The sequence below is a fragment of the Balaenoptera borealis genome, assembly GCF_965194805.1.
Source record: "Balaenoptera borealis genome assembly, chromosome: 6".
NCBI lineage: Eukaryota > Metazoa > Chordata > Mammalia > Artiodactyla > Balaenopteridae > Balaenoptera > Balaenoptera borealis.
The window spans coordinates 51,676,456-51,701,809 of NC_138863.1; the positions used below are offsets into that span (position 1 = coordinate 51,676,456).

Genomic DNA, 25,354 nt, shown 5'->3' on the forward strand with positions numbered 1-25,354 from the left:
AAGCCTTTCCTAAGTTCCAAAAAGCAGGTTCAAGCAGTTAATGATTAGGACAGTAGAAACACAGGATTCCTAGTTCCTCCTGAAGGGATATAGATAACAGTCTGATGCATGTGTTTGAATTATTATTCTACCAAAACTAAGACCCCCCCCACCCAGGTAGAGGATGGTGGCTACATGCTGATCACAAGCACATAGAACTCAGAATGGTTGGAACCAGAAGGCTGAGATTCCCAAAACATCACTTTGTTACCTCACCGCCAACCAATCAAAAGGTCCACGAGCTGATCACACATCCCATGACCCTCTCCCCTAACACTGTCTTTTTTATTTTTTTTAATTAACTAATTAATTTATTTATTTTATGGCTGTGTTGGGTCTCCGTTTCTGTGCGAGGGCTTTCTCTAGTTGCGGCAAGTGGGGGCCACTCTTCATTGCGGTGCGCAGGCCTCTCACTATCGCAGCCTCTCTTGTTGCGGAGCACAGGCTCCAGATGCGCAGGCTCAGTAGTTGTGGCTCACGGGCCCAGCTGCTCCGCGGCATGTGGGATCTTCCCAGACCAGGGCTCGAACACGTGTCCCCTGCATTGGCAGGCGGATTCTCAACCACTGCGCCACCAGGGAAGCCCCCTAACACTGTCTTTAAAAACCCTTGCCTGAAAGCCGTCAAGGAGTTAGGGTCTTTTAAGCATGAGCTGTCCAATCTCCTTGCTTGGCGCCCTGCAAATAAACCCTTACTTTGCTGCAAACACCCACTGTCTGAGTTTGGCTTTCTGCTGCACAGGCACATCAGCCCTTGTTCAATAATAGTCATCCATAGGTAATTTTCAATACCTGAAATATATTTATTTTTCACTGAACTACTGGAGGTTAAGAGGCAAAACTGATAATCTGGTGGTCATCAAATGAACTCAAAATGGAAGCTCTCTTCAGAATTTGAACTAGGATCATTAGACTTCATAGTCTCACATGAAATGGACAATAGGGTCTTACATAGGGTGAAGAGTCAACAAGAATTTTAAATTAGATGAAATATTTCTCCAAGTATCATAGTATGGAAGAATAATTTATTATTACTCTAATTATTCATTAGTTTCTGAATAGTCCACAAAGAAAAGCATTTCGGTGTGGTTATTTGTTTTGTTTTGTTTTTAAAGAATTTTCCCCTTTTATTTTTCCCAGTACATTTTATTTATTTATTTATTTATTTATTTATGGCTGTATTGGGTCTTTGTTGCTGCGTGTGGGCTTTCTGTAGTTGCGGTGAGCAGGGGGTACTCTTCACTGCGGTGTGCGGGCTTCTCATTGCAGTGGCTTCTCTTGTTGTGGAGCACAGGCTCTAGGTGCGTGGGCTTCAGTAGTTGTGGCACATGGGCTCAGTAGTTGTGGCTCATGGGTTGTAGAGCGCAGGCTCAGTAGTTGTGGCTCATGGGCTGAGTTGCTCCGCAACATGTGGGATCTTCCTGAACCAGGGATTGAACCCATGTCCCCTGCACTGGCAGGCAGATGCGTCACCAGGGAAGTCCTCAGTGTGGTTATTTGTGACAATGAATCGCTATGGTGTTGGTAATTTGGCTCAGGAGTTCACCATTCCAAAATGAAAAATCAAAATACTTTTTAATGTTTCAATATAATCCTTTCAACTTTCCAAACATGATGAAATGTTTTGTAGGGACTGGAAGAAATCAGAAGCCAGTCTTCATCTTTAGATTTCTGAGAAAGATTTTTAAGGAAATCTCCACTACATGTTAGGAGGCAAGGTACTGACTTAGGCAAAACTGCTAAATAGGCCAAGTTTGTTTTCACATCCTTCCTAATGTTCTTGAATGACTGGAACACCAGTTTATGAGCCACTGAGCTTGAGACCTTTTCCCATTTCCCATCGTTCACACCCTCCCTAACCCTTTGGCCACTGTAGAAGATTGTAAGAGTGGACATCATTGCTTTTGCAAAGACAACCCTCAGAATGGGAGAAAATATTTGCAAATGAAGCAACTGACAAAGGATTAATCTCCAAAATATACAAACAGCTCGTGCAGCTCAATATCAAAAAAACAAACAACCCAATTCAAAAATGGGCAGAAGACCTAAATAGACATTTCTCCAAAGAAGACATACAGCTGGCCAACAAACATGAAAAAATGCTCAACATCACTAATTATTAGAGAAATGCAAATCAAAACTACAATGAGATATCACCTCACACCGGTCAGAGTGGCCATCACCACAAAATCTACAAACAGTAAATGCTGGAGAGGGTGTGGAGAAAAGGGAACCCTCTTGCACTGTTGGTGGGAATATAAATGATACAGCCACTATGGAGAACAGTATGGAGGTTCCTTAAAAAACTAAAAATAGAACTACCATGTGACCCAGCAATCCCACTACTGGGCATATACCCTCAGAAAACCATAATTCAAAAAGACACATGCACCCCAGTGTTCACTGCAGCACTATTTACAATATCGAGGTCATGGAAGAAACCTAAATGTCCATCAACAGAGGAATGGATAAAGAAGATGTAGTACATATATACAATGGAATATTACTCAGCCATAAAAAGGAATGAAATTGGGTTATTTGTAGATACATGGATGGACCCAGAGACTGTCATACAGAGTGAAGTAAGTCAGAAAGAGAAAAACAAATATCGTATATTAACGCATATATGTGGAATCTGAAAAAACTGGTATCAACGATCTTATTTACAAGGTAGAAATAGAGACACAGACGTAGAGAACAAACATTTGGATACCAGTGGGGTAGGGAGGGAGGTGGGATTAACTGGGAGATTGGGATTGACATATAAACACTGTTGATACTATGTATAAAATAGATAACTAATGAGAACCTACTGTAGAGCACAGGGAACTTTACTCATTGCTCTGTGGTGACCTAAATGTGAAGGACATCCAAAAAAGTGGGGATATATATATACGTATAGCTGATTCATTTTGCTGTACAGTAGAAACTGACACAACATTGTAAAGCAACTATACTCCAAAAAAAAATTTTTTAAAGTCTTCAGAAAAAGAACGAGAGGGCATTCACACTTGTATTTTCATGCACTGTGAAGTACATACTGCACTGAGTAGGAACTCTTAAAAAAAAAAAAAAAAAAAGTGGGATTTAAAATCTTTCATTGTATACTTTCAGTTTCCTGCCTTTTAAAATGCATGTTACATTAAAAATAGTACAACATTTTTTCTGAGTGATTCCAGGTCAGTGTTTTGGTCATCTTGTCCTTCACAGTGATGTAACTATGTAAATTTATAGTGTTTCTGCTTCTTCCCTCCTCAGACAGCTAGCTCACACATCTCTGGCAATCATTTTAATTGTTACTTCTACAGCTTACTTCCTTTATTTGCCTCTAGACTGCCAGGGCCTAGGAGGACCAATATGCTTTTAAGAATTAAATACTTAATAATAGACTGAGCAATGGCCTCGGATCCAGAAGGGGCAAAATGATGCCATTTCCAACTCCCAGAGTCCTTTATCAGTTCTAGTCCATCTGTATGTAAAGCTGAGATTGTCTTGTTGTTATATTGAGGGAAACATACAAGAACCTTGCTCTAAGATAGCTTGTTGAAAGTCAATAAGATCATTTTAAGTTTAGTCTTGAGAATAAAATCTTACAAACTTACTCAAGAATGCAGTGAATAAAATTTCTGTCAAGAAAAAAAAAAAGGTGGCTTCGGCTTCCTATCAAAGGTAAGGAAAGCACAGCATGGCTCCTGTTGGTAATTACACCAGAAAGAGATATAGAACACAGGTCATTAATGCAGTGCTTATCATGTAATTTTTATCATGTGGGCCTAGTAATTTCCTGAAACTAATCTTTGGACACTCTTACTTCTATTTGGTGTTTTTGTCTCTTAATGAAAAAACTGAAATTTCTCAGAATTTGACCTAGAGTGTTTTAAAACTTGATAGTTCATTTATTTAACACATGGCTCAGAGCTTTGCATAGAGTTCAAGTTTAATAAGTATTTGTATACTGATTGGCAGCAATGCTGTTATCTTTACTGTTCCAAAAATACACACTCCACAGAAAGAATGCAGCCTGTTCTGACAACTGAAACGTGGGGTATTTTGTCATGAGGACCTGTTGAGAAAGGAATTAATGAAACTGTTCTTAAAGCTGTCTTGTGATCAGACAAGAATATAAGATTTTAAAAGGGAGAATGTTTAGAAAAGTTTCATAAGCCAGTACAAGTTTGTAAGAATGTAATCCTACCTTAAATTTGCCCCACTAAGAACCAGTTCTTCCATTTATCTTGACATTTTTATTTTATAACACATTCCTAATTGGATTTCCATTAATTTATTTTGGAAGATAATCTGATGAGTATTTCAACTTCTCACAGCTCATAAATATTATTTAGAAAGTCAAACTGGATTAAAGCAAGAGAAAAAGAAGTTGGTGCTAGTTGTTAGCCATCTTCTATAAATAAGAGCAGTGGAAACAGGCAGATGAACTGAGGCAAATAAAATCTAGGGTAGACTAATTTTTAAAAATTAACTCTGTGAATCAACTTCTTAATCCTTTTCCCTCTTCCTAGTATTTTCAAAACACTCAAGAGAACAAGGTAACATGCCAAGTAATCTTAAAAATTGTCCAAAAGTGCTCTGTTTTCTCAAGACAGAATTTCAGCTCCTGAGCACATGGCACACAGGCCCTCTGACCAGTCCCCAGCATCTCTCCGTGTTCCCCCCTCCACAGGCTTCACCCCCAGCCACAGTGTTCCGGGTTCACCTGCGCTTTGGCTTCTGTGCCTCTGCAGCTGCTCAACCCTTTGTCTGGAATCCACGCCACGGGCTTCTCTATGAAAATGTTACTCATCCCTCAACTGACAGATGAAGTTCATTTCTCCTGCGAAGTCTTCGCTATGTGTGACAAGGAGAGCTAGTGGGTTCCTCTTCCGTGCTCAAATAACATTGTCCACATCAATCTTACGGAACTTATTATTGTTTTACACAGCTTTCTTTTCCATTTGACTACGTTGTTTCCTGTGGACGAGGACTGTGTTTAGCTGATCCTCAACCAAAAGAGCCTAATACGTGACCTGCCTGGCAGATAGTAAGCATTTTGTAAATGTTTGTAGAATGAATGAGTAAGGGTGAGTGAGTAAATGAATGAGTGACTGAAATACACATCAGCAATTTGTAACTTTTTTCAGTATGGCTAAAATTAAACCGTTAAACTGACATTCATTTTTAAATCAGGAAGGTTATTCAGTCACTGATTCAGTGTTTTTACTAAGAGTCCTCAGCAATACAAATGGAAGACATAAGAATACTCCTGAAAGACAAATAAGACATTGGCCCTGTTTCCAAGGAATTCAGTCTAGCTAGAAGGGATTACCCCTACACACAGATAGGTAGGTATAATGCATTCTGAGTCTCAAAGGAGCACAGCTCAAAGGATTTTGAAGTAGGGGGCTCAGAGAGAGGACATCTATGCAAATGAAGCTACAGAACAAATGTGGAGGCAAGAAACCACGCATTGTTTTTGAGGAACTTAATGCAGCTCTGCATTGCTGCAGCCTGAGATTAAAGGAAGCTGTGGTAGGAGGTGGGGCTAGACAGGTAGGAGGGGCCAGATCTTACACAGCCCTGCAAATTATTTCCAGGGCCTTGTCATAAAGGAATGGGTGCACATTTGAAGGGTTGTAAACAAAAAGTCACAGGGTCAGATTTGTGTGGTCAGCTGTCGGAGGTGGGGAAAGGCAGATTGGAGAGAGAGAAGATTAAGGCAGACTTAATCCATTGTTTAAGTCCATTGTTATTACATATGGACCTATAATGTGAGTTCAAAATATAAAAATTATTAAAAACGAGTACTAAGCATCTTGTAGGAACTTTTGTATAAAAGATTTTGTAAAAACTTCATTAAGTTATAAGGCTGAAGGATCTTTAGATTTTAATTAGGGCAAATAGGATAGATGGGTAAATGGGAAAAATACTGACTATTCCAACAAAAAAGCAAAAAAAGCTCATGTCACAATTTGGCCTTGTAAAGGAGCATGACATTAAACATGGAAACCCTGCTGTCTTCTGTGAGCCTCACTTTCCTCTAAAATGAAAGATTCTGCTTACCTTACATAGTTTCCTGTAAAAAACAAATTAGCTATACAAAAACACATTGCTTCTGTTGAAGCACTACACAAATATAAGGTGTTTACACATTACTTTTTAAAATCTTTAAGTAAAGCAAATAGCCAATCTCCAAGAAGGCTGCAAACCTATTCCCAATTCAGCATCTGTAAAGAGGCAATACATATCTCATCCCAGAAAACATAAGGGAACACTGTATTAGGTATTAAATGAAGGAAGGCAAGCCCATACAGACAACATCTGCCTATTCTACTTACAGGCATTGTTTTTTCTTCCTGGACTCCCATTAGCGTTCATAAGAGTGGAGTGTGTACGTCTTAGTATGCCGATAGTGTGGCATTAACCCTCCTAAACACTAATGGATATAATGCACATACATTTCAGCAGAGCAAGCGATAGATTTCTCTATTTTTAGTAACTATATACTGATGCAAACATACGTTTTACAGTTTACTGGCTCAAATAAAAATAAAAATTGTAATTTGAGGGCTGCTTGGAGAAATGTCTGATTCTGTAAGACTGGGGTAGAAGATATACAAATGAGCCTGGAGTATCTTGTAGCACCAGAAAGTAAGAATATGCTAAAACAAACAAACAAAAAACCCCACAGTAATGGTGTGAGCAACAAAATAAAGTAGTACTGAGTTATAACCCAGAGTATTAAATAAATATCCATGAGTCCATACTGATAAAAATAAATGATTGAATAAATGTAAAGAAATGGAGGAGCAGAGACGAATGTTCTGTGCAAAATGAATTCCAAGTAGTTATTTATTGGAATTTATTCCAAAAAATTTATAATATATTTACAAAATAATTTTATGTAGATACATTTTTTTCAAGGAGGTGGAGTTTAACTTCCCACTCCTTGAGCGTGAGCTACACATGGTGACTTCCTCCCAGAGAATGAAATATGGAAAGGGGGTAAAAAAACAGTAACTCTGCAGTGGGGAGAACTGGCGAACATTCCCTCAACCAGGTGATCAAGGTCAACATCAACAGTGATAGGGTGATAGCATGTACCCTTGATACCATGTGATGAAATGGTCACTTTATATCTATAATCTTTCTCCCCAGAACCCACAACCCCAGTCTAGTCATGAGAAAAACATCAGACAAATCCCAATAGAGGGATATTCCAGAAAATACTAGTACTCCTCAAAACTGTCAAGGTCATCAAAAACAAGGAAAGTCTGAGAAACTGTCAGAAGCAAGAGAAGCCTAAGGAAATGTGATAACTAAATGTAAGGTGGTATCCTGGATGTGTTCCTAGATCAGAAAAAGGACATTAGGCAAAAGCTAAACAAACATGAATAAAACATGGACTTTAGTTAACAATAATGGATCAATATTGGTTTGGTAAGTAACAACTGTACCATATTAATATAAGATATATATCATAGAAAAAACTGGATATAGCGTATATGGAAACTCTGTATTATCACAATTTTCCTGTAAATCTAAAACTGTTCTAAAATATAAATTTAATTTTTAAAATAGCATAATTTGAGTTGGAACTTACTCTGTTAAAAGTAATATTAATAAGAGGAAAGACAAAGACATGAATCAGACTTTTAAAAATGGAATCAAATGCACAAGGATTTCCAAACGCATTGGAAAGTGATGTCTATGTAGTCCATTAGTGGGGCCTTTTTAGACTTTGCATGGCAGCGAAGTACTTGGTGATGACCCATGTAGGATTTACCTGTCTACATTATGGTATCATCTTAAATGCTTTGGAAGTTTGTATGAGCAGGAGGAATGAAAATGGTGAGATGTGTGTTCCACTTTCCCATGACCCAGTCCATTTAACTCTGCAGACACGTGTAAACATGACTCTTCCTTCGGTGATCTAAAAGGCCTTACCTTCTGGTCCCCCAGACAGCGTGGGTTCCCTCACGTCCCCTGATAGCTCTGTACAAGGACTTACCATGGTGTGCTCTACCTGTCCACTTGTGTGCCGCTTCCTCCAGACTGGTCTCCCAGAAGGTGCGGATTTTGCCTTTCATCTCTGCAGCCACACCACTTTAAGGCCATGCTCGATACACAGTGGAGGCTCATGTGTGATGTGTGGCAGTACATTTTTAGTGCTTATGCAACTGAGTTTTACCATTTGCAGACTTGGGAGAAACCTAGAGACACTGGGTCTTGATTTATCTGTTCCAACCAAATACAAAAGTTCATCTCTTCCCCTACTTCTAAGATAGGAAGTAATTTTAAAAGTTGTATGTTATTTAAACAGAGGAATGTATTGATACATTTAAAAGATTAAGCTTAAAATAGGTGTAAATATATACAGACACCTGAATGGAACCATATTGATGAACAGTGGTCTTCTCCTTTTCAAAGTTTAATTGGCACCACATGGGGACATGTGTATGCATATGGCTGATTCACTTTGGTGTACGACAGAAACTAACACAGTATTGTGAAGCAATTATACTCCAATGAAGATCTATTAAATATATATATATATATATGTTATATATATATAATGCACATACAATACAATCCAAAAAAAAAAAAGAAAGATATATTCTCAGATCAGTTCTCCAATCTGACCCCACCTTCTGAATTCAAAGATATGAGGAAAGATGAACATAGAACTTAGTGAAAGAAATTGAAGAGAAGTGAAGGAAGTGGATCGGGAAATAGAAGCATATTTGGTTGGTTTTTTTTTTTTTTTTTTAAGGCAAGACTTGTATATATTTAGAATGTTCTTTGTTATCTAGAAATCTGTTAAAATGTTTCTTGAGTTGCATAAATAAACCCCACCCTACACAGTAAATAAACCAGGCCAGCACAAACATAAAAGCCAAGATATAGAAAGGCAAATGTGATGAATACCTGAAGAACAACCACAGAGGGACAGTAATGTTATAAAAAAAAAAGGAATGCAATGTGGAGACGGCCTGATGCGAAGCTAAAAGATCTTGCTACCTTCTCTCCCTGACTTTTCAACATGCAGGGGGTGATGAAAACAGGATACTATGGCTAGTCTATTCCTTTTGAGAATTTTTTTTCCAGCACAATTATAAGAGGTTTCAAACTCAGGAAGAGTGATTTGATCATAGTTCTATATAATCATTGTTAACCTACCTACATTGCCTAATTATAGGCTGAATTTATATGATTTCCTACACATCCCTCTGGCTAGAAATGTTTATTGTATGATCTTCTTTGGCACCCCCAAATTTACCATTAAACATCACTTTGTTCTTAGGCTTTTTTGAAATATGAGATTGATTAATTTAAATATCAATACCTCTGAGAGGGCTGTTAGTTAGCTGGGAAAAGAGGGACGTGATGTCTGAGAGGAGGAGGCAGGTGAATGAAGCAAAGCAGGGTTTTGTTACAAAGGAAGTGAAAGGTCAAAGATCAACTCCACAAATCTACCTGAGATTGGTACAAATAAAAGTGGAGTGAGTGTTGCAAGGTTTGGTTGTCCACATGCTTATTAGAATCAGGCACCTTTAGCCCTGACTCTTCGGTTCCTACTGGGATGAGAGCAAAGCTCTGGCAGGGATTTTATTCATCTCCAAGACCTTCCATCCCTCCTTGGTCTCTCCCCAGGGCTTCATTCCTCCTTTCTGCAGGCTCAGGGGAAACGAGGAGGGGTGTACCTGCCTCTTAATCCAGGGTTCAAATAATTACTCAAAATAGATCTTACATATTGTGTGCCTTTTCTAAGCACACTCTTTACACAGATTGTTTCATTTTGTCCCCACAACAGGCCTGTGTGGTGGGTATCACCTCCATTTAACTAACGAGAGAAGAGACAGGTTAAAATCATTGACTTGCTGAAGTTGAACAGTTAACAAGTGGTGTCACTGAGGTTTGAACACTGATTGCTTCCCCCACAATGTCCACGTCTTTTCCTGCTGGGTCCCATTAAATTACTACAATCAACAGCTTTCCCTGATTTGAAGATTATCCTTCAGTTAATACTACATGGCACATCTTTGTCACTGTCACCTACCATCCTCCAAAATCCATGTTAGACTTTTTATTGGGCCAGTTTGATTTATTTCCTTCCCTGGGCTCTTCCTTATTTGCATTTATTGCTTTATTATGAAAAGAGGCTAAATTGAGATAAAATATCAAGATCACACCATCCTTGGAGGAAAAAAAGGTAGGAGTTACAATGCTGTAAGCATTCAGAGAAGACCTACTGAGCATGTCAGAAGAACAATCTCTGGACACTGAAGTAACTAAGCTTTTCTTTTAAAGAAATTATGAAGAATGAGAGGAAGATGTTTTTCAGAAGTCCATGAAAAATCTGACTTGTGATACATTAAGAATGGTAATGTAATACTAATAGACCTGCTCTACAAAGCTGTTTTTCAGTCAGCTGCTTTGTTTCATATTCAGATTTCCTTTTAAATCGATAGCCCTTGCTTTGCTGTCTTCAGTTGAAGGCATTTGCCTTCCAGTAAAACACACACACACACAAAATGGGTGTGGAAATGAGTCAGCCATTTCCTGCCCCAAGATTCAAACCTACTTTGCTTTTCTGAAAACATGATTCAAGCTATCCAACAATAATTTAATTGGCTGTTCTGTAAATTACAGGGCTGACCACCATATAAACACCAGAGAAATCACATGGGTATTCAGTGGTCGGCTATCATTTTTCTGATAATCTTCAGAACTTTCTATTTACATAATTATAAAGCACTATATCACACAGGGTAATGGAAAAGTAAGTCTGTTTTCTATGCAACCTTCAACCTGTGATTTTTTATGCATAATATACATTACAAATTTATGACTCATCTATAGAGATGAAAAAATGTCAGCACACCATATCTGAAATATAATAATGTATCTAATGAGGGTTAATAATATCCTCTAGTTTTAAGGGATGTAATCTTGACATAATAAGTCTATTTTATAACTGGTTGAATGATGGCCTTCAGGGGGACCAGTGTCAACTAGAGGGAGATACGTGTGCTGCAGGCCCCGTTCTGTGTGATACGTCTATTACAGATGTGGATAAAAATATCAGAGATAAATTTATATAACCTATGGGTGACAAACAATTGAGATAATGGAAAATAAAATAGATGATGGAATCATGATATGAAATATGACATGTTCATGTGACAGTCTGACTCTAAGAAGATGAAAGTCAATTGGGATGACAGCACTGTCTTGCTTTTTGGTTAAGAAAAGATGTAATTTTTAAATGAGCTATACATTATAAATAATATGGCTTTAAAGCAGTACATGAAAAAGGCTTGGAAGTTTTGAATTTATGGTAAGCTCACTATTTGTCACCAATGTATATGGCTGCCAGAAAAAGCTAATACAATTTGGGGTCGCATTAATGGAATTAAATTATCTGGAATGAAGGAGGTGACAGGCATAATTGAAGTCTCCATTCTGTTCTGGTCAGACCACTCCTTAAATATAAGTTGATTTTGAATGATGTACTTCTAGAGTGATATAGGCAAAGTGAAGCTTATTAGGAGATCAGGAGTGAATGTGAAAGGACAGGCATAATTGACATTGAAATGTTTTGACCTGGAAAGAGAGAAATTAGGGGTGAGGCAAGGACCTGATAGATGTCTTGAAATATTCAGATAGTTGTCATTTTTAAATTTATCACAAATAGCAACAAGATATAGAAAAGAATCCATGAATATAAATTTCAATAGAGTAAAGATCTTTCTAATAGACCAGAGAGAAGGTAAACACCCTAAGGAAATGATTCATTCACCAACAGTAGTGTTGGGTACATTTAAAAAATTATTTAAAAGTATATGTATAAGCACTGCTTATGTCTCAAGCATTTTGTTAAGCCCTGCAGATAAGGTAATAGACCTAAAATAGGCACTGTCACTGCTGCCATGTAGGTCACTTCTGGTGTAGTTGGAGAGACAGACACTTAATAAATAATTGAATATTGTGATTACTTGTAATGAAAGAACTATAGAGAATGTGTAACTATTAATAGAGAGTTCATAGCTACACATAATTTAGAATGGAGGGTTAGGGAAAGCTCCTTTCAGGATCTGACCTTTAAGGACAGGGCTTGAATGATAAGTAGGAACTAACCAAATAAAGAATGAGGACAAGAAGGAGGCAAGGGAGAATATTCTAGATGAAGAATGTATGCAAACTCTTCAGGCAAGAGCTTGGTGCATTTAGAAGCTGACAGAATGCCAGTGTGGCTGGGACCTAGTGGGTAAGGAGAGGAGAGGCATATTGGAGCCACAGGGCAGTAAGCTTTCTAAACTTTGCTCTGGAATAGGAATTTTATCTAAGGGCAGTGAGGAGCTATTGAAGAGTTTTAACCAAGGAAGTGACATAATCACATCTGGTTTTTAAGAAGTTCACTTTGGCTACAGTATAGAAAACAGATGGGAAGTAGAGGAAAGAGACTGAATGGAGAGTAACCTTTTATATCCTGGCAAAGAAATGAATGTGACTTGAATTGTGATGGTGACATTGGAGATAGAAGAGGGGAAGGTGGGAGAGGTACTAATGGGGTGCAATCCACAAGACCTGATGCTCTACTAATGAAGAGAGTGAAGGAGAGAGGGAGAGTCGTTGGAGACCCCCAGAACTCAGGAATAAGCACCTTCCTGAGAAGGGGAACATGAAGGACAAATTGATTTGCTGTGGAGAGCAGAAGGTCAGTTTTGAACATGCTAATTTTGATCTCATGATCTTTGATTTCCATGAGATTTCATTTCATTTATTCAACCTATGACATAAGAAAGACATGTTAGATAGATGATTGGATATCTGGAGTCTGGTCAATTTTTAGACTTGCTACAGCAGAATCACCTGGAACTTTTGATTATTTGGCTACAGCCCAAGCCTAGTATATTAGAACCTTCAAGAGAACATAGCCAATCTAATACCCTGAGGTTAGATACAGTGGAAAAAATGGAAGTGATGTTTGATGCATCACTAGATAGTTGTACTAGTTAATCTTTAAACTTGACAACTTTGAATGACTATAATGTTATGACTAGAAAGATGGCAAGACCAAGAACTAAGTTTACTTATTACTTTCTAAGAGTAAATGTTCTGATCAAGTCATGAAACATCTCTGAAGGAAGAGAGCCATATCCAGGTTCTCCTATTTACATTGCTAAGTTTGTTTCCCACGATGCTGCCATCTTGGCCAGAAACTAATTGTTGGAGGAACCAGGCTCTAGTCAGAGGCAGCCACCTAATGGTTCCAGTAGTCCATGAGATAACCTTTCTTAAGAATCCAGCCAAATCGATGCATCATTCTGGATGGTAACTAATTTTCCAAATCAGATTTTCTCTTTGACTAGAGGGGAAGGGAGTGGGGAAAAGTAAAACTAGATAAACAGAAGCGTACGGATAAGTAAGAATGTAAGAGTTAAAGGGGGATCAAGCAGAGAGAGAAACAAAGAGAAACAGAAGCAGAGTCACAAGTATGACAATTAGTAGAACAAGGTTTAAGGGACATCCTCTTCCCAGCAGATGACAATGTGACTGGATTCCCCAGTTCATTACAGTTCATTTATTCAACAAGTTTTTATTGAGCACCTATTGTGTGCCAGAAACTGTACTAGGTGCTGGGAATATCAAATGAACAAAACTGTTGTCATGGACACCTCATTCTAGGTACATAATGATGAGTGCCATGGAAAAAATTAAGGTAGTGTTATAAGAACATGGATAGTGATGGTAGGATGGGCAGTTATCAGGAAATGAAGACCTTTCTGAGGAGGGAACATTAGCTGAGCCACCTGTGAGGCCACTGGGTAAAGAGCTTCTCAAGCAGAGAAAGTGGAAAGTACAAATGCTCTGATACAGAAGTGTGTTTGAGATGTTTATAAACCGAAAAAGTCCATGACATTGAACCCCGATGAACAAGGGGCAGCGTGAAAGGAGGTAAGATCAAGGAGAAAGGACAGTGCAGCTCATTCAGGGACTTGTAAGCCATGATTGGATTTTTCATTTTATTCTGAATGCAACAGGAAGTTTTTGAGGATTTTGATCAAGGGGGTGGCATGATCACATTTGTGTGTTAGAGGAATTACTCTGGTTTGTGTGTGGAGACTCAGTTGTAGAGGGTCAAGAGCAGAAGCAGGAGAGCAGTAAGGAGGCTACTTCAGCAGCCCAGGCAAGAAACAATGGTGGTCGCACAAGGTAGTAGCAGTGGAAGATACGGAAAATAGAGAAGGGGTACATCTTGAAATTAGCACCAAAAAGAGTAGATGATGGATTGGGTAAGGGGGAGCAGGATTATGCAAAGATTTTTGTTCTCAAGAGCTGGATAAGATTTATTGAGATGGGGAAAAACCAAAAAGGAACCAATGAGTTTGGTTTTGGACATATTAAATTTGAGAAGTTTCAATGACTGTCATTCATTCAGGTGAAGAAATTTGGTAGCTAGTTAGAAATGGGAGTCTGAGGTTCAGGAGGTAAGTTAGGGCTGCAGATATGAATTTGGAGGTCATCAGCATATCAGTCCTGACAGTGTGCCTGTTAAAATGGTTTCCTCTGCTCTGTTTCTTACCCCCTACCTACCCATGCACCTTCATAAAGCCTTCATCACAAGAGGTGATCTGGACATGTCTCTGTTTTCTGAGACCTGGTGGAGCCATAAATACCATAGTAACAAAGAGGGAAAAATAAATGAATGTAGGAGCTGGGAGACTAGTCTGTCTGGGCATTTATTGAAATGGTGTAGGCAGAATGTAGCATCTCTCTCCTGCCACTTAGGCCTCTATATCCAGTAACTCCTCACTACCTAATACAAGAGAAGAGGGAAGGAGTCTAGCTAGTTTGTTTTGTTTTGTTTTACTAATCAGCTACTCACTGGATCATTCATGAAGCCCTAGTTGGCCATTTGGTCAGAGTGATTTCTTTCAGAACTATTAATCATATCTGGTGCTACTCTGCTCTCCTAGCAAACATTTTTTACATTCAATAATTGCATGTTCCACTGCAGTTTGAAGAATTATACATTTCAGAGCAGTTGTTATTATTGATTTTGCATTTCAATAACATTTCCTTTCTAATTCATCTTTTTTATGATGGAAGCTTCTTAATGTGCTTGCAATGCACCATATGTTACCATTGCTTAATTTTGTCCCAAAATATTCATTTCTAGCTCTAAGGGACAAGTAGACTGAATAAAATATGTGGATTTAGCTCTCTCTTCTCTTTTATCAGTAGCAGGAGACTTTGCTAAGTATTTACGGGTAATAAATGAGGACCTAAGTGGCTTGTAATTATACCCGAATAGCCTCATGAAAGAAATACCGTGCTTTCTCAAGCCTTTAACTCATGACCAAAAATGATTATCATTGAATGACCATCTTAGAGGGCTCAACAGTAGTAAGGTTATGGGTAAAAATGTACAATATGACTAACTTCCCTAAACGTTAGCATCCCACATTCTTATGATATTTGAGAGCTAAATATAAAAACCATGAGCCTTTGGGGCCTTGATTTTAAGATTTTTCCTTTAAAAATAATGCTGTTATTCTCTAAGGACATGAGAACAGTCTTTAGTTAAGCTAACCCGAAATAGAACAGAGGAAATTATTAAATGAGTGAACATATATCTTTCTTTGGGACCCATTCATGCCAAAACTGATGTGTCTTAAAAGTACACGATGACTTACAATAGGGAAAATATCTTCAAAAATGATTACACTGATCTTGAGAAAGGGATGCCTGATAGCTTCAATAATTACCCCGGAGTTAACTACAATGCTGATGATTGCATTATTTACTGCAGTCTTATGAACAAGCAAACATTGTATTTTATAGCTGCACAGGAAGGAAGTTTATGGAAAGTAGCTATTAATGTGTCCCTTTATGTCCCACCTCTCTTTCAGAGAGAAGCCCCAAATCTAGAGAGAATACAGAGTGGAAAATTTCACTCCCAATTTAGACATCTCTCTAGACTCCAGAGGAAGCTGTTCAGCTGGCCTCTCCTGTAGTTGAAACCGAGCTGTACGACTGCATGATGAGTCACTGGGCCAACAGCCCAAGTGCCAGGCTGGAACACGAGCTACTGGATTGGACACACTCTGCCTCATGTCAGGAATACTGTTGTGTGAGAAATAAAAGAAACCTTCCCTGGGATTGATGTTGGTCAAAATTCTGATACACTTAGATGTTCTTTTAGCAGTTCTAATTTGGCGGGGGCGGGTAGGGGTGGAAATTCTGGGAGAACGCCAGAATCTGAGCTAGCATTCTTAGTTGTTATTTCAACAGCTGTAACATGTACAGCTAATAGCTGTTTGACTGGGTTTCTTAGAACTGCTTCTGACACAGGGCAGTGAAGCAACACTTTACACTGTATCTGTCTGAAATTCAAGACATACTTTGCTTAAGCCAAGGAAAAGTAATCATCTGCCAACACTGGCAAGAGTAATTAGGGATTCTAGAAAAATCTCTTCAGGGAGAACATGTGAGGAAAGGTAAAAGAAAACTTTTGTCATTATTTTGGAAAATCTGAATTTCCAGACTGAGATTTTGAGACATCTCTAGTTGTCCCTTCTTCACCTATTTCACTCTTGGTGAAACTAGGTTTCAAATAACATATGTTACTGAAAGTCAGTAATGTGACTTTCAGTAAGATAGATCTAGCTTATAAGCAGGTATAAGGCGCCTGAGAACAGCCTGCCTGCCATCCATGAACTCAGCACTCACAACAACCGGAAACAGTACCTGAACAGTACCTTTCATGGCAGGTGGTGTGTACACGCTCTGCTTCCTTTGCTTAGGGGATGCATTCTGTGACTGGATAAAGAGAAAAAAGTAATAAGTCTGATATTTGGATAAAAAGTACAATGTCATCAGCCCTTTGAGGGAAATAAACACCTAGTAACATTAGTTTATTTTAAAAAGAAAGAAAGAAAGAGATAGTACTAATCCTTTCCATTTTAGAGAAAAGCATAAGTGCCAGGACAAAATATACTCCAAAAGCTATGTCCATGGTATAATTATATCGGTTCATAGGATTGTCAGTGGTTCTGGAGGGTTAATGAGAGTCCTTGCTAAGTAATATCAGTCTATAACCCTATGGAATTGAGATGTTCAATCTAATAGCTCCATTTACTTGGAATTACAATGTTGAGGTAATATTCTTTTACATGTTCAAAAGCTCTTTCCTAACAAAACTGCTGCTTAACACTCTTAAGCACACTGGATCAGAATTAGTTTATTGAGGCAGAAATTTTTGCACTAAAAATGATACAAATTGGAACAGAGGAACATATTTCAGGGTCAGAACCACAATAATATTTAAAGTTTAGATAGAAATAGATATTTATGTATAAGGCATTACTTCTTATAATAAATTATATATATATATGTGGTCTACACCTCAATCAGATTATGTCAAAGACTCCTTTTTAATGGCGTGTCTACTTATATTTCAGTGTGTCAAAGGCAGGAGTTTAAGTGTCTGGAGCAATTATTTTTGCTTTGAAAAGTTCAAGTATAAATAGTTACAAGATACTTTTTGAGGATTGTTCTAGGCTTTCCGTGCATATTAGAAAGAACATAATGTACAGAGTCTGAAGAAAACTAGAAACTGTTTCACGAAGTTGTAAATAGAGCTTGAGGCATCTTTACTCATACATACTAAAGCTTAATTGCCCTCAAAGGAGTCATCAAGATGTTGGTATTTAGCTGATGCAAAAACAACCTATTAAAAAGTAAAAAATTCAACCAAATAGTTACCAAATCCATATCAACCAAAGCAAATGGTACAAGCAAATTTCTCCAAAATAGAGTGTTTTGATACTAGTCTATTATGCACAGATGCAGGCAGGGCAACTCTACATTAGTATAAATGTGTGGATGATTGAGCCTTCTGTTGTACCTCTGCTGTATTCTGTCACATTTGGTTGATTTTAAGAAGCATTCACTTCCAGGTTTTCTTATATGTTTATTTCCATATACATATTCAAAGATTAAGTAGAAAATTAATTCTACAGAAAAGTTGGTTTGTTTAGTAACAGTGGTAAAACTTATTAACTAATAAAAACTATATTTATGTAAGAGTTTAGTTTTCAAAGCATTTCACATTTACAATCTCATTAAATTTTTAGGAAAGTCTTGAGAGATACTTTCTGGTATCTTGTTCTTTCTACATTTTCCACTGAGTTTTGCTAGATGCCTACTCATGTGGCCATGGGAATTGAGTATCAAGTCTGCATGAGTCCTACTCAATATTTGTTCCATTTCTGGGCACAAGTTTGCTCATTTTCTTGTATTCTGTGTATCCTATGTTATCATCTCCCCTAGTCCCCCTGTCCCTGGTTCATACTTTCAATCTGAACTCCTACATGTGTATGTGGAGACTGGCCTCAGGATCTGCTCTTAGCTCCACACACCAGAGGACCCTTAAGAGGTGTCTGTCCCCCACCTTCTTGTTCCAGGGTTCCAACATTGGCTGTCCCAACCTGTGATGGTCATACACAACCAGTCACTAAATTGAAATTATCAATACCATATCTTGCCTCTAAAATCAGTAGTTTATTTTAGAAGTTTTTCCAGGGGTTAGTATTTCATAGGTGGAGAATCAAGGGTAACCTAGAGGTGGAGATTTAATGACACCATTTTACTGTTTGTTCAGTCAGGGAAAGCAAATTAAATAGTTTTTATAGCACAGTTATAGTCATATCATATTTTATATCACATCAAATCAAACTGGTTGTGTTTTTAGTTGGTTGGACACATTTATACAGAGTATAAGAAAACTTACTTCTGCTTGTGTGTTGGTCACTCTCTTGTCATCTATTTCTGCAAGAGAAGTAGGTGTAATTATTAGAAAGGTGATATTTTTCCTTGTCATATGCACATTAAATTTTCAATAACATGGAACAGAATGATTTAATAATTGCCTTATGCTCATACAATATCCATGGCTTAGTCTAGTGGCTGAGAGGGCAGGGGGAGGCAGAAAGAAATAGTTTCCTTCTTAGATAACCCTCTCCCACAGGTTTAAAAAAGGCAATAAAAAAGCATCCCTCCTGAAATTCCAAATTGCCCGCCTTCCAGCGGTCCGGAAGGGGGACCAGAGAAATGCCTCCTAGAAGAACTGTTGGCATCATCAACCTCACAGTGCTAAGGCGTAAACAACCTCCTCTCCTCTTGGATTTTGCAGCCCTGTCTATTAACTGTAGCCTCTGTCAATTTTCCTTAAGTTTGCCAGTAAGCAGAACAAACCTACTTTTCCGCTCAGCCCAATCACTGACTCTAAAAGAGGCACCCTCTTTTCTATATGCCCCTGGAAAGAATCAGTAACTTTGTCAGAAATATTTCTTGTGAACTTCTAGGGCAACTTCCACATAGTCTGTGTAAAAAAACAGTTGTGAGGAAGGGGAGAGAGGAGGAAGAGGTGCTCACATACTCCCCTTCCACAGAGCGAGGACATTCTGGGCTGGGCTTCTTTCCTACCTCCTCACCTACTTTGCATGGATTCTGCCTCTTGGCTTCTAGACCCAGTTGACCGTTCCTCACTTTTAGGTTAGTCCCAAAGCTGAGAGATTGATGCCGTGGTTTAAATACTGAACGAGACATTCATCAAAGAATGTCTAAAAGCGAGTATAATTGTAACTTTGGTTTGTAACTCTGCATTTTGTTCTCTGCATAATTTAAGAGGCTAGTGAATTTAAAGAATTATTAGTTTATGTTTTGGGGTACATAATGTATAAGGATGTAATTTTGTGATATAAATAACCATAAGGAGTTGGGACAGAGGTGTAAAAGAAGAGTGTTTGTATGTTATTGAAGTTAAACTAGTATAAATTCAAATTAAAGTGTTATAACCTTAGGGTTTTAAATGTAATCCCCATTGTAACTACAAAGAAAACAGCTATAGAATGTACACAAAAGGAAATGAGAAAGAAATGTAAACAGTTCACTATAAAAAATTAACTAAACATGGGGCTTCCCTGGTGGTCCAGTGGTGAAGAATCCGCCTTCCAATGCAGGGCATACAGGTATATCCCGGATCGGGGAACTAAGATCCCACATACCATGGGGCAACTAAGCCTGCGCACCGCAATTACTGAGCATGCAAGCCACAACTAGAGAGCCCGCATACCACAACTAGAGAGAAGCCTGCATGCCACAATGAAAGATCCCGTGTGTGACAACTAAGACATGACACAGCCAAAATTAAAATAAATAAATATTTTTAAAAAGTAAGCATAAAGGAAGACAGGAATTCAGGAAATGAGGGACAAAAAAGCTATAAGTCATATAGGAAACAAATAGCAAAATGACAGAAGGAAGTCTTATCAGTTACTTTAAATGTAAACAGATTAAAATCTTCAAAAGACCAAGATTAGCAAAATGGATAAGAACGTATGATCCAATATGTACTACCTACAAGAGACTCACTTTAGATCCAAATATACAAATAGGGTAAAAGTCAAAGGATAGAAAAAACAATTCTATGCAAATAGAAAACAAAAGAGAGCAGGGTGACTATACTAATAGACAAAATAGACTTCAAATCAAAAAAAGTTATGAAGCAAAGAAGACATTATATATTAAGAAAAGTTTCAATACAGAAAGAAGATACAAAAATTATAAACATTTCTATACCTAACAACAGACTATCAAAGTATCTGAGGCAAAACTAACAGAATTGAACAGAGAAATAAACTGTTCTGCAGTAATAGTTGGAGACTTCAATACCCCACTCTCAATAATGGGTAGAGCAACCAGAAAGAAGATAAGTAGGGAAACAGAAGACTTAAACAACTTAATAAATCAAATATATCTAATAGACATATATAAAAGATTCTACCAATTACAATCACATGCATAGTCTTCTCAAGTGTACATGGGAACTTTTTCCAGGAGAGACCATATGTAAGAACACAAATTAAGTCTGTTTTTTTTTTTAACATTTTTATTGGAGTATAATTGCTTTACAATGGTGTGTTAGTTTCTGCTTTATAACAAAGTGAATCAGTTATACATATACATATATCCCCATATCTCCTCCCTCTTGCGTCTCCCTCCCTCCCACCCTCCCTATCCAACCCTTCTAGCTGGTCACAAAGCACAGAGCTGATCTCCCTGTGCTAGGCAACTGCTTCCCACTAGCAATCTATTTTACATTTGATAGTGTATATATGTCCATTTATACACTACCACTGTCTCACTTTGTCCCAGCTTACCCTTTCCCCTCCCTGTGTCCTCAAGTCCATTCTCTAGTAGGTCTGTGTCTTTATTCCCGTCTTGCCCCTAGGTTCTTCACGACCATTTTTTTTTTTTTTTTTAGATTCCATATATATGTGTTAGCATACTGTATTTGTTTTTCTCTTTCTGACTTACTTCACTCTGTATGACAGACTCTAGGTCCATCCACCTCACTACAAATAACTCAATTTCGTTTCTTTTTATGGCTGAGTAATATTCCATTGTATATATGTGCCACATCTTCTTTATCCATTCATCTGTTGATGGACACTTAGGTTGCTTCCATGTCCTGGCTATTGTAAATAGGGCTGCAATGAACATTGTGATACATGACTCTTTTTGAATTATGGTTTTCTCAGGGTATATGCCCAGTAGTGGGATTGCTGGATCTTATGGTAGTTCTATTTTTAGTTTTTTAAGGAACCTCCATACTGTTCTCCATAGTGGCTGTATCAATTTACATTCCCACCAACAGTGTATGAGGGTTGCGTTTTCTCCACACCCTCTCCAGCGTTTATTGTTTGTAGATTTTTTGATGATGGCCATTCTGACTGGTGTGAGATGATATCGCATTGTAGTTTTGATTTGCATTTCTCTAATGATTAATGATGTTGAGCATCCTTTCATGTGTTTGTTGGCAATCTGTATATCTTTTTTGGAGAAATGTCTATTTAGGTCTTCTGCCCATTTTTGGATTGGGTTGTTTGTTTTTTTGATATTGCGCTACCTGAGCTGCTTGTAAATTTTGGAGATTAATCCTTTGTCAGTTGCTTCATTGGCAAATATTTTCTCCCATTCTGAGGGTTGTCTTTTCGTCTTGTTTATGGTTTCCTTTGCTGTGCAAAAGCTTTTTTCATTAGGTCCCATTTGTTTATTTTTGGTTTTATTTCCATTTCTCTAGGAGGTGGGTCAAAAAGGATCTTGCTGTGATTTATGTCATAGAGTGTTCTGCTTATGTTTTCTTCTAAGAGTTTGATAGTGTCTGGCCTTACATTTAAGTCTTTCATCCATTTTGAGTTTACTTTTGTGTATGGTGTTAGGGAGTGTTCTAATTTCTTTCTCTTACATGTAGCTGTCCAGTTTTCCCAGCACCACTTATTGAAGAGGCTGTCTTTTCTCCATTGTATATTCTTGCCTCCTTTATCAAAGATAAGGGGACCATATGTGCGTGGGTTTATCTCTGGGCCTTCTATCCTGTTCCATTGATCTATATTTCTGTTTTTGTGCCAGTACCATACTGTCTTGATTACTGTAGCTTTGTAGTATAATCTGAAGTCCGGGAGCCTGATTCCTCCAGATCCATGTTTCGTTCTCAAGATTGCTTTGGCTATTCGGGGTCTTTTGTGTTTCCATACAGATTGTGAAATTTTCTGTTCTAGTTCTGTGAAAAATGCCACTGGTAGTTTGATAGGGATTGCATTGAATCTGTAGATTGCTTTGGGTAGTATAGTCATTTTCACAATGTTGATTCTTCCAATCCAAGAACATGGTATATCTCTCCATCTGTTGGTATCATCTTTAATTACTTTCATCAGTGTCTTATAGTTTTCTGCATACAGGTCTTTTGTCTCCTTAGGTAGGTTTATTCCTAGGTATTTTAGTCTTTTTGTTGCAATGGTAAATGGGAGTGTTTCCTTAATTTCACTTTCAGATTTTTCATCATTAGTGTATAGGAATGCAAGAGATTTCTGTGCATTAATTTTGTATCCTGCTACTTTACCAGATTCATTGATTAGATCTAGTAGTTTTCTGGCAGCATCTTTAGGATTCTCTATGTATAGTATCATGTCATCTGCAAACAGTGACAGCTTTACTTCTTCTTTTCTGATTTGGATTCCTTTTATTTCTTTTTCTTCTCTGATTGCTGTGGCTAAAACTTCCAAAACTATGTTGAATGATAGTGGTGAGAGTGGGCCACCTTGTCTTGTTCCTGATCTTAGTGGAAGTGGTTTCAGTTTTTCACCATTGAGGACGATGTTGGCAGTGGGTTTGTCATATATGGCCTTTATTATGTTGAGGTACGTTCCCTCTATGCCTACTTTCTGGAGGGCTTTTATCATAAATGGGTGTTGAATTTTGTCGAAAGCTTTTCCTACATCTACTGAGATGATCATATGGTTTTTCTCCTTCAATTAGTTAATATGGTGTATCACATTGATTGATTTGCATATATTGAAGAATCCTTGCATTCCTGGGATAAACCCCACTTGATAATGGTGTATGATCCTTTTAATGTGCTGTTGGATTCTGTTTGCTAGTATTTTGTTGAGGATTTTTGCATCTATGTTCATCAGTGATATTGGTCTGTAGTTTTCTTTTTTTGTGACATCTTTGTCTGGTTTTGGTGTCAGGGTGATGGTGGCCTTGTAGAATGAGTTTGGGAGTGTTCCTCCCTCTGCTATATTTTGGAAGAGATTGAGAAGGATAGGTGTTAGCTCTTCTCTAAATGTTTGATAGAATTCGCCTGTGAAGCCATCTGGTCCTTGGCTTCTGTTTGTCAGAAGATTTTTAATCACAGTTTCAATTTCAGTGCTTGTGATTTGTCTGTTCATATTTTCTATTTCTTCCTGGTTCAATCTTGGAAGGTTGTGCATTTCTAAGAATTTGTCCATTTCTTCCAGATTGTCCATTTTATTGGCATATAGTTGCTTGTAGTAATCTCTCATGATCCTTTGTATTTCTGCAGTGTCAGTTGTTACTGTTCCTTTTTCATTCCTAATTCTATTGACTTGAGTCTTCTCCCTTTTTTTCTTGATGAGTCTGGCTAATGGTTTATCAATTTTGTTTATCTTCTCAAAGAACCACCTTTTAGTTTTATTGATCTTTGATATTGTTTCCTTCATTTCTTTTTCATTTATTTCTGATCTGATCTTTATGATTTCTTTCCTTCTGCTAACTTTGGGGTTTTCTTTTCTTCTTTCTCTAATTGCTTTAGGTGTAAGCTTAGGTTGTTTATTTGAGATTTTTCTTGTTTCTTAAGGTAGGATTGCATTGCTATAAACTTCCCTCTTAGAACTGCTTTTGCTGCATCCCATAGGTCTTGGGTCGTCGTGTTTTCATTGTCATTTGTTTCTAGGTATTTTTTGATATCCTCTTTGATTTCTTCAGTGATCTCTTGGTTATTAACTAGTGTATTGTTTAGCCTCCATGTGTTTGTAATTTTTACAGATTTTTTCCTGTAATTGATATCTAGTCTCATAGCGTTGTGGTCAGAAGAGATACTTGATACGATTTCAATTTTCTTAAATTTACCAAGGCTTGATTTGTGACCCAAGATATGATCTATCCTGGAGAATCTTCCATGAGCACTTGAGAAGAAAGTATATTTTGTTGTTTTTGGATGGAATGTCCTATAATTTTCAATTAAGTCCATCTTGTTTAATGTATCATTCAAAGCTTGTGTTTCCTTATTTATTTCCATTTTGGATGATCTGTCCATTGGTGAAAGTGGGGTGTTAAAGTCCCTTACTATGATTGTGTTACTGTCGATTTCCCCTTTTATGGCTGTTAGTATTTGCCTTATGTATTGAGGTGCTCCTATGTTGGGTGCATAAATATTTACAATTGTTATATCTTCTTGGATTGATCCCTTGATCATTATGTAGTGTCCTTCTTTGTCTCTTGTAATAGTCTTTGTTTTAAAGTCTATTTTGTCTGATATGAGTATTGCTACTCCAGCTTTCTTTTGATTTCCATTTGCATAGACTATCTTTTTCCATCCCCTCACTTTCAGTCTGTCTGTGTCCCTAGGTCTGAAGTGGGTCTCTTGTAGACAGCATATATACGGGTCTTGTTTTTGTATCCATTCAGCCAGTCTGTGTCTTTTGGTTGGAGCATTTAATCCATTTACATTTAAGGTAATTATCGATATGTATGTTCCTATTACCATTTTCTTAATTGTTTTGGGTTTGTTATTGTAGGTCTTTCCTTCCCTTGTGTTTCCTGCCTAGGGAAGTTCCTTTAGCATTTGTTGTAAAGCTGTTTTGGTGGTGCTGAATTCTCTTAGCTTTTGCTTGTCTGTAAAGGTTTTAATTTCTCCGTCTAATCTGAATCAGATCCTTGCTGGG

The 25,354-nt window shown here is 37.7% G+C and overlaps 1 protein-coding gene and 1 long non-coding RNA gene across 6 annotated transcripts in view; both read right to left on the reverse strand.

The window, feature by feature from the left end:
• Window positions 1-25,354, reverse strand: part of LOC309631332 — a 639,135-nt gene that overhangs the window by 549,320 nt on the left and 64,461 nt on the right. The window lies entirely within an intron of this gene.
• PPP1R1C (protein phosphatase 1 regulatory inhibitor subunit 1C) overlaps window positions 1-25,354 on the reverse strand; it is a 133,733-nt gene that overhangs the window by 44,086 nt on the left and 64,293 nt on the right. For 3 of the 5 annotated variants that reach the window (XM_082397626.1, XM_082397625.1, XM_082397628.1), the window contains exons 3-4: window positions 18,835-18,872; window positions 16,802-16,862 (exon numbers count right to left, since the gene is read on the reverse strand). In XM_082397626.1, the coding sequence (XP_082253752.1) occupies window positions 16,802-16,862; window positions 18,835-18,872 (99 nt within the window). Of the gene's footprint in view, window positions 1-629; window positions 16,863-18,834; window positions 18,873-25,354 lie in introns of those variants that run through there. The other 2 variants (XM_082397627.1, XM_082397624.1) reach the window with 2 other exon arrangements.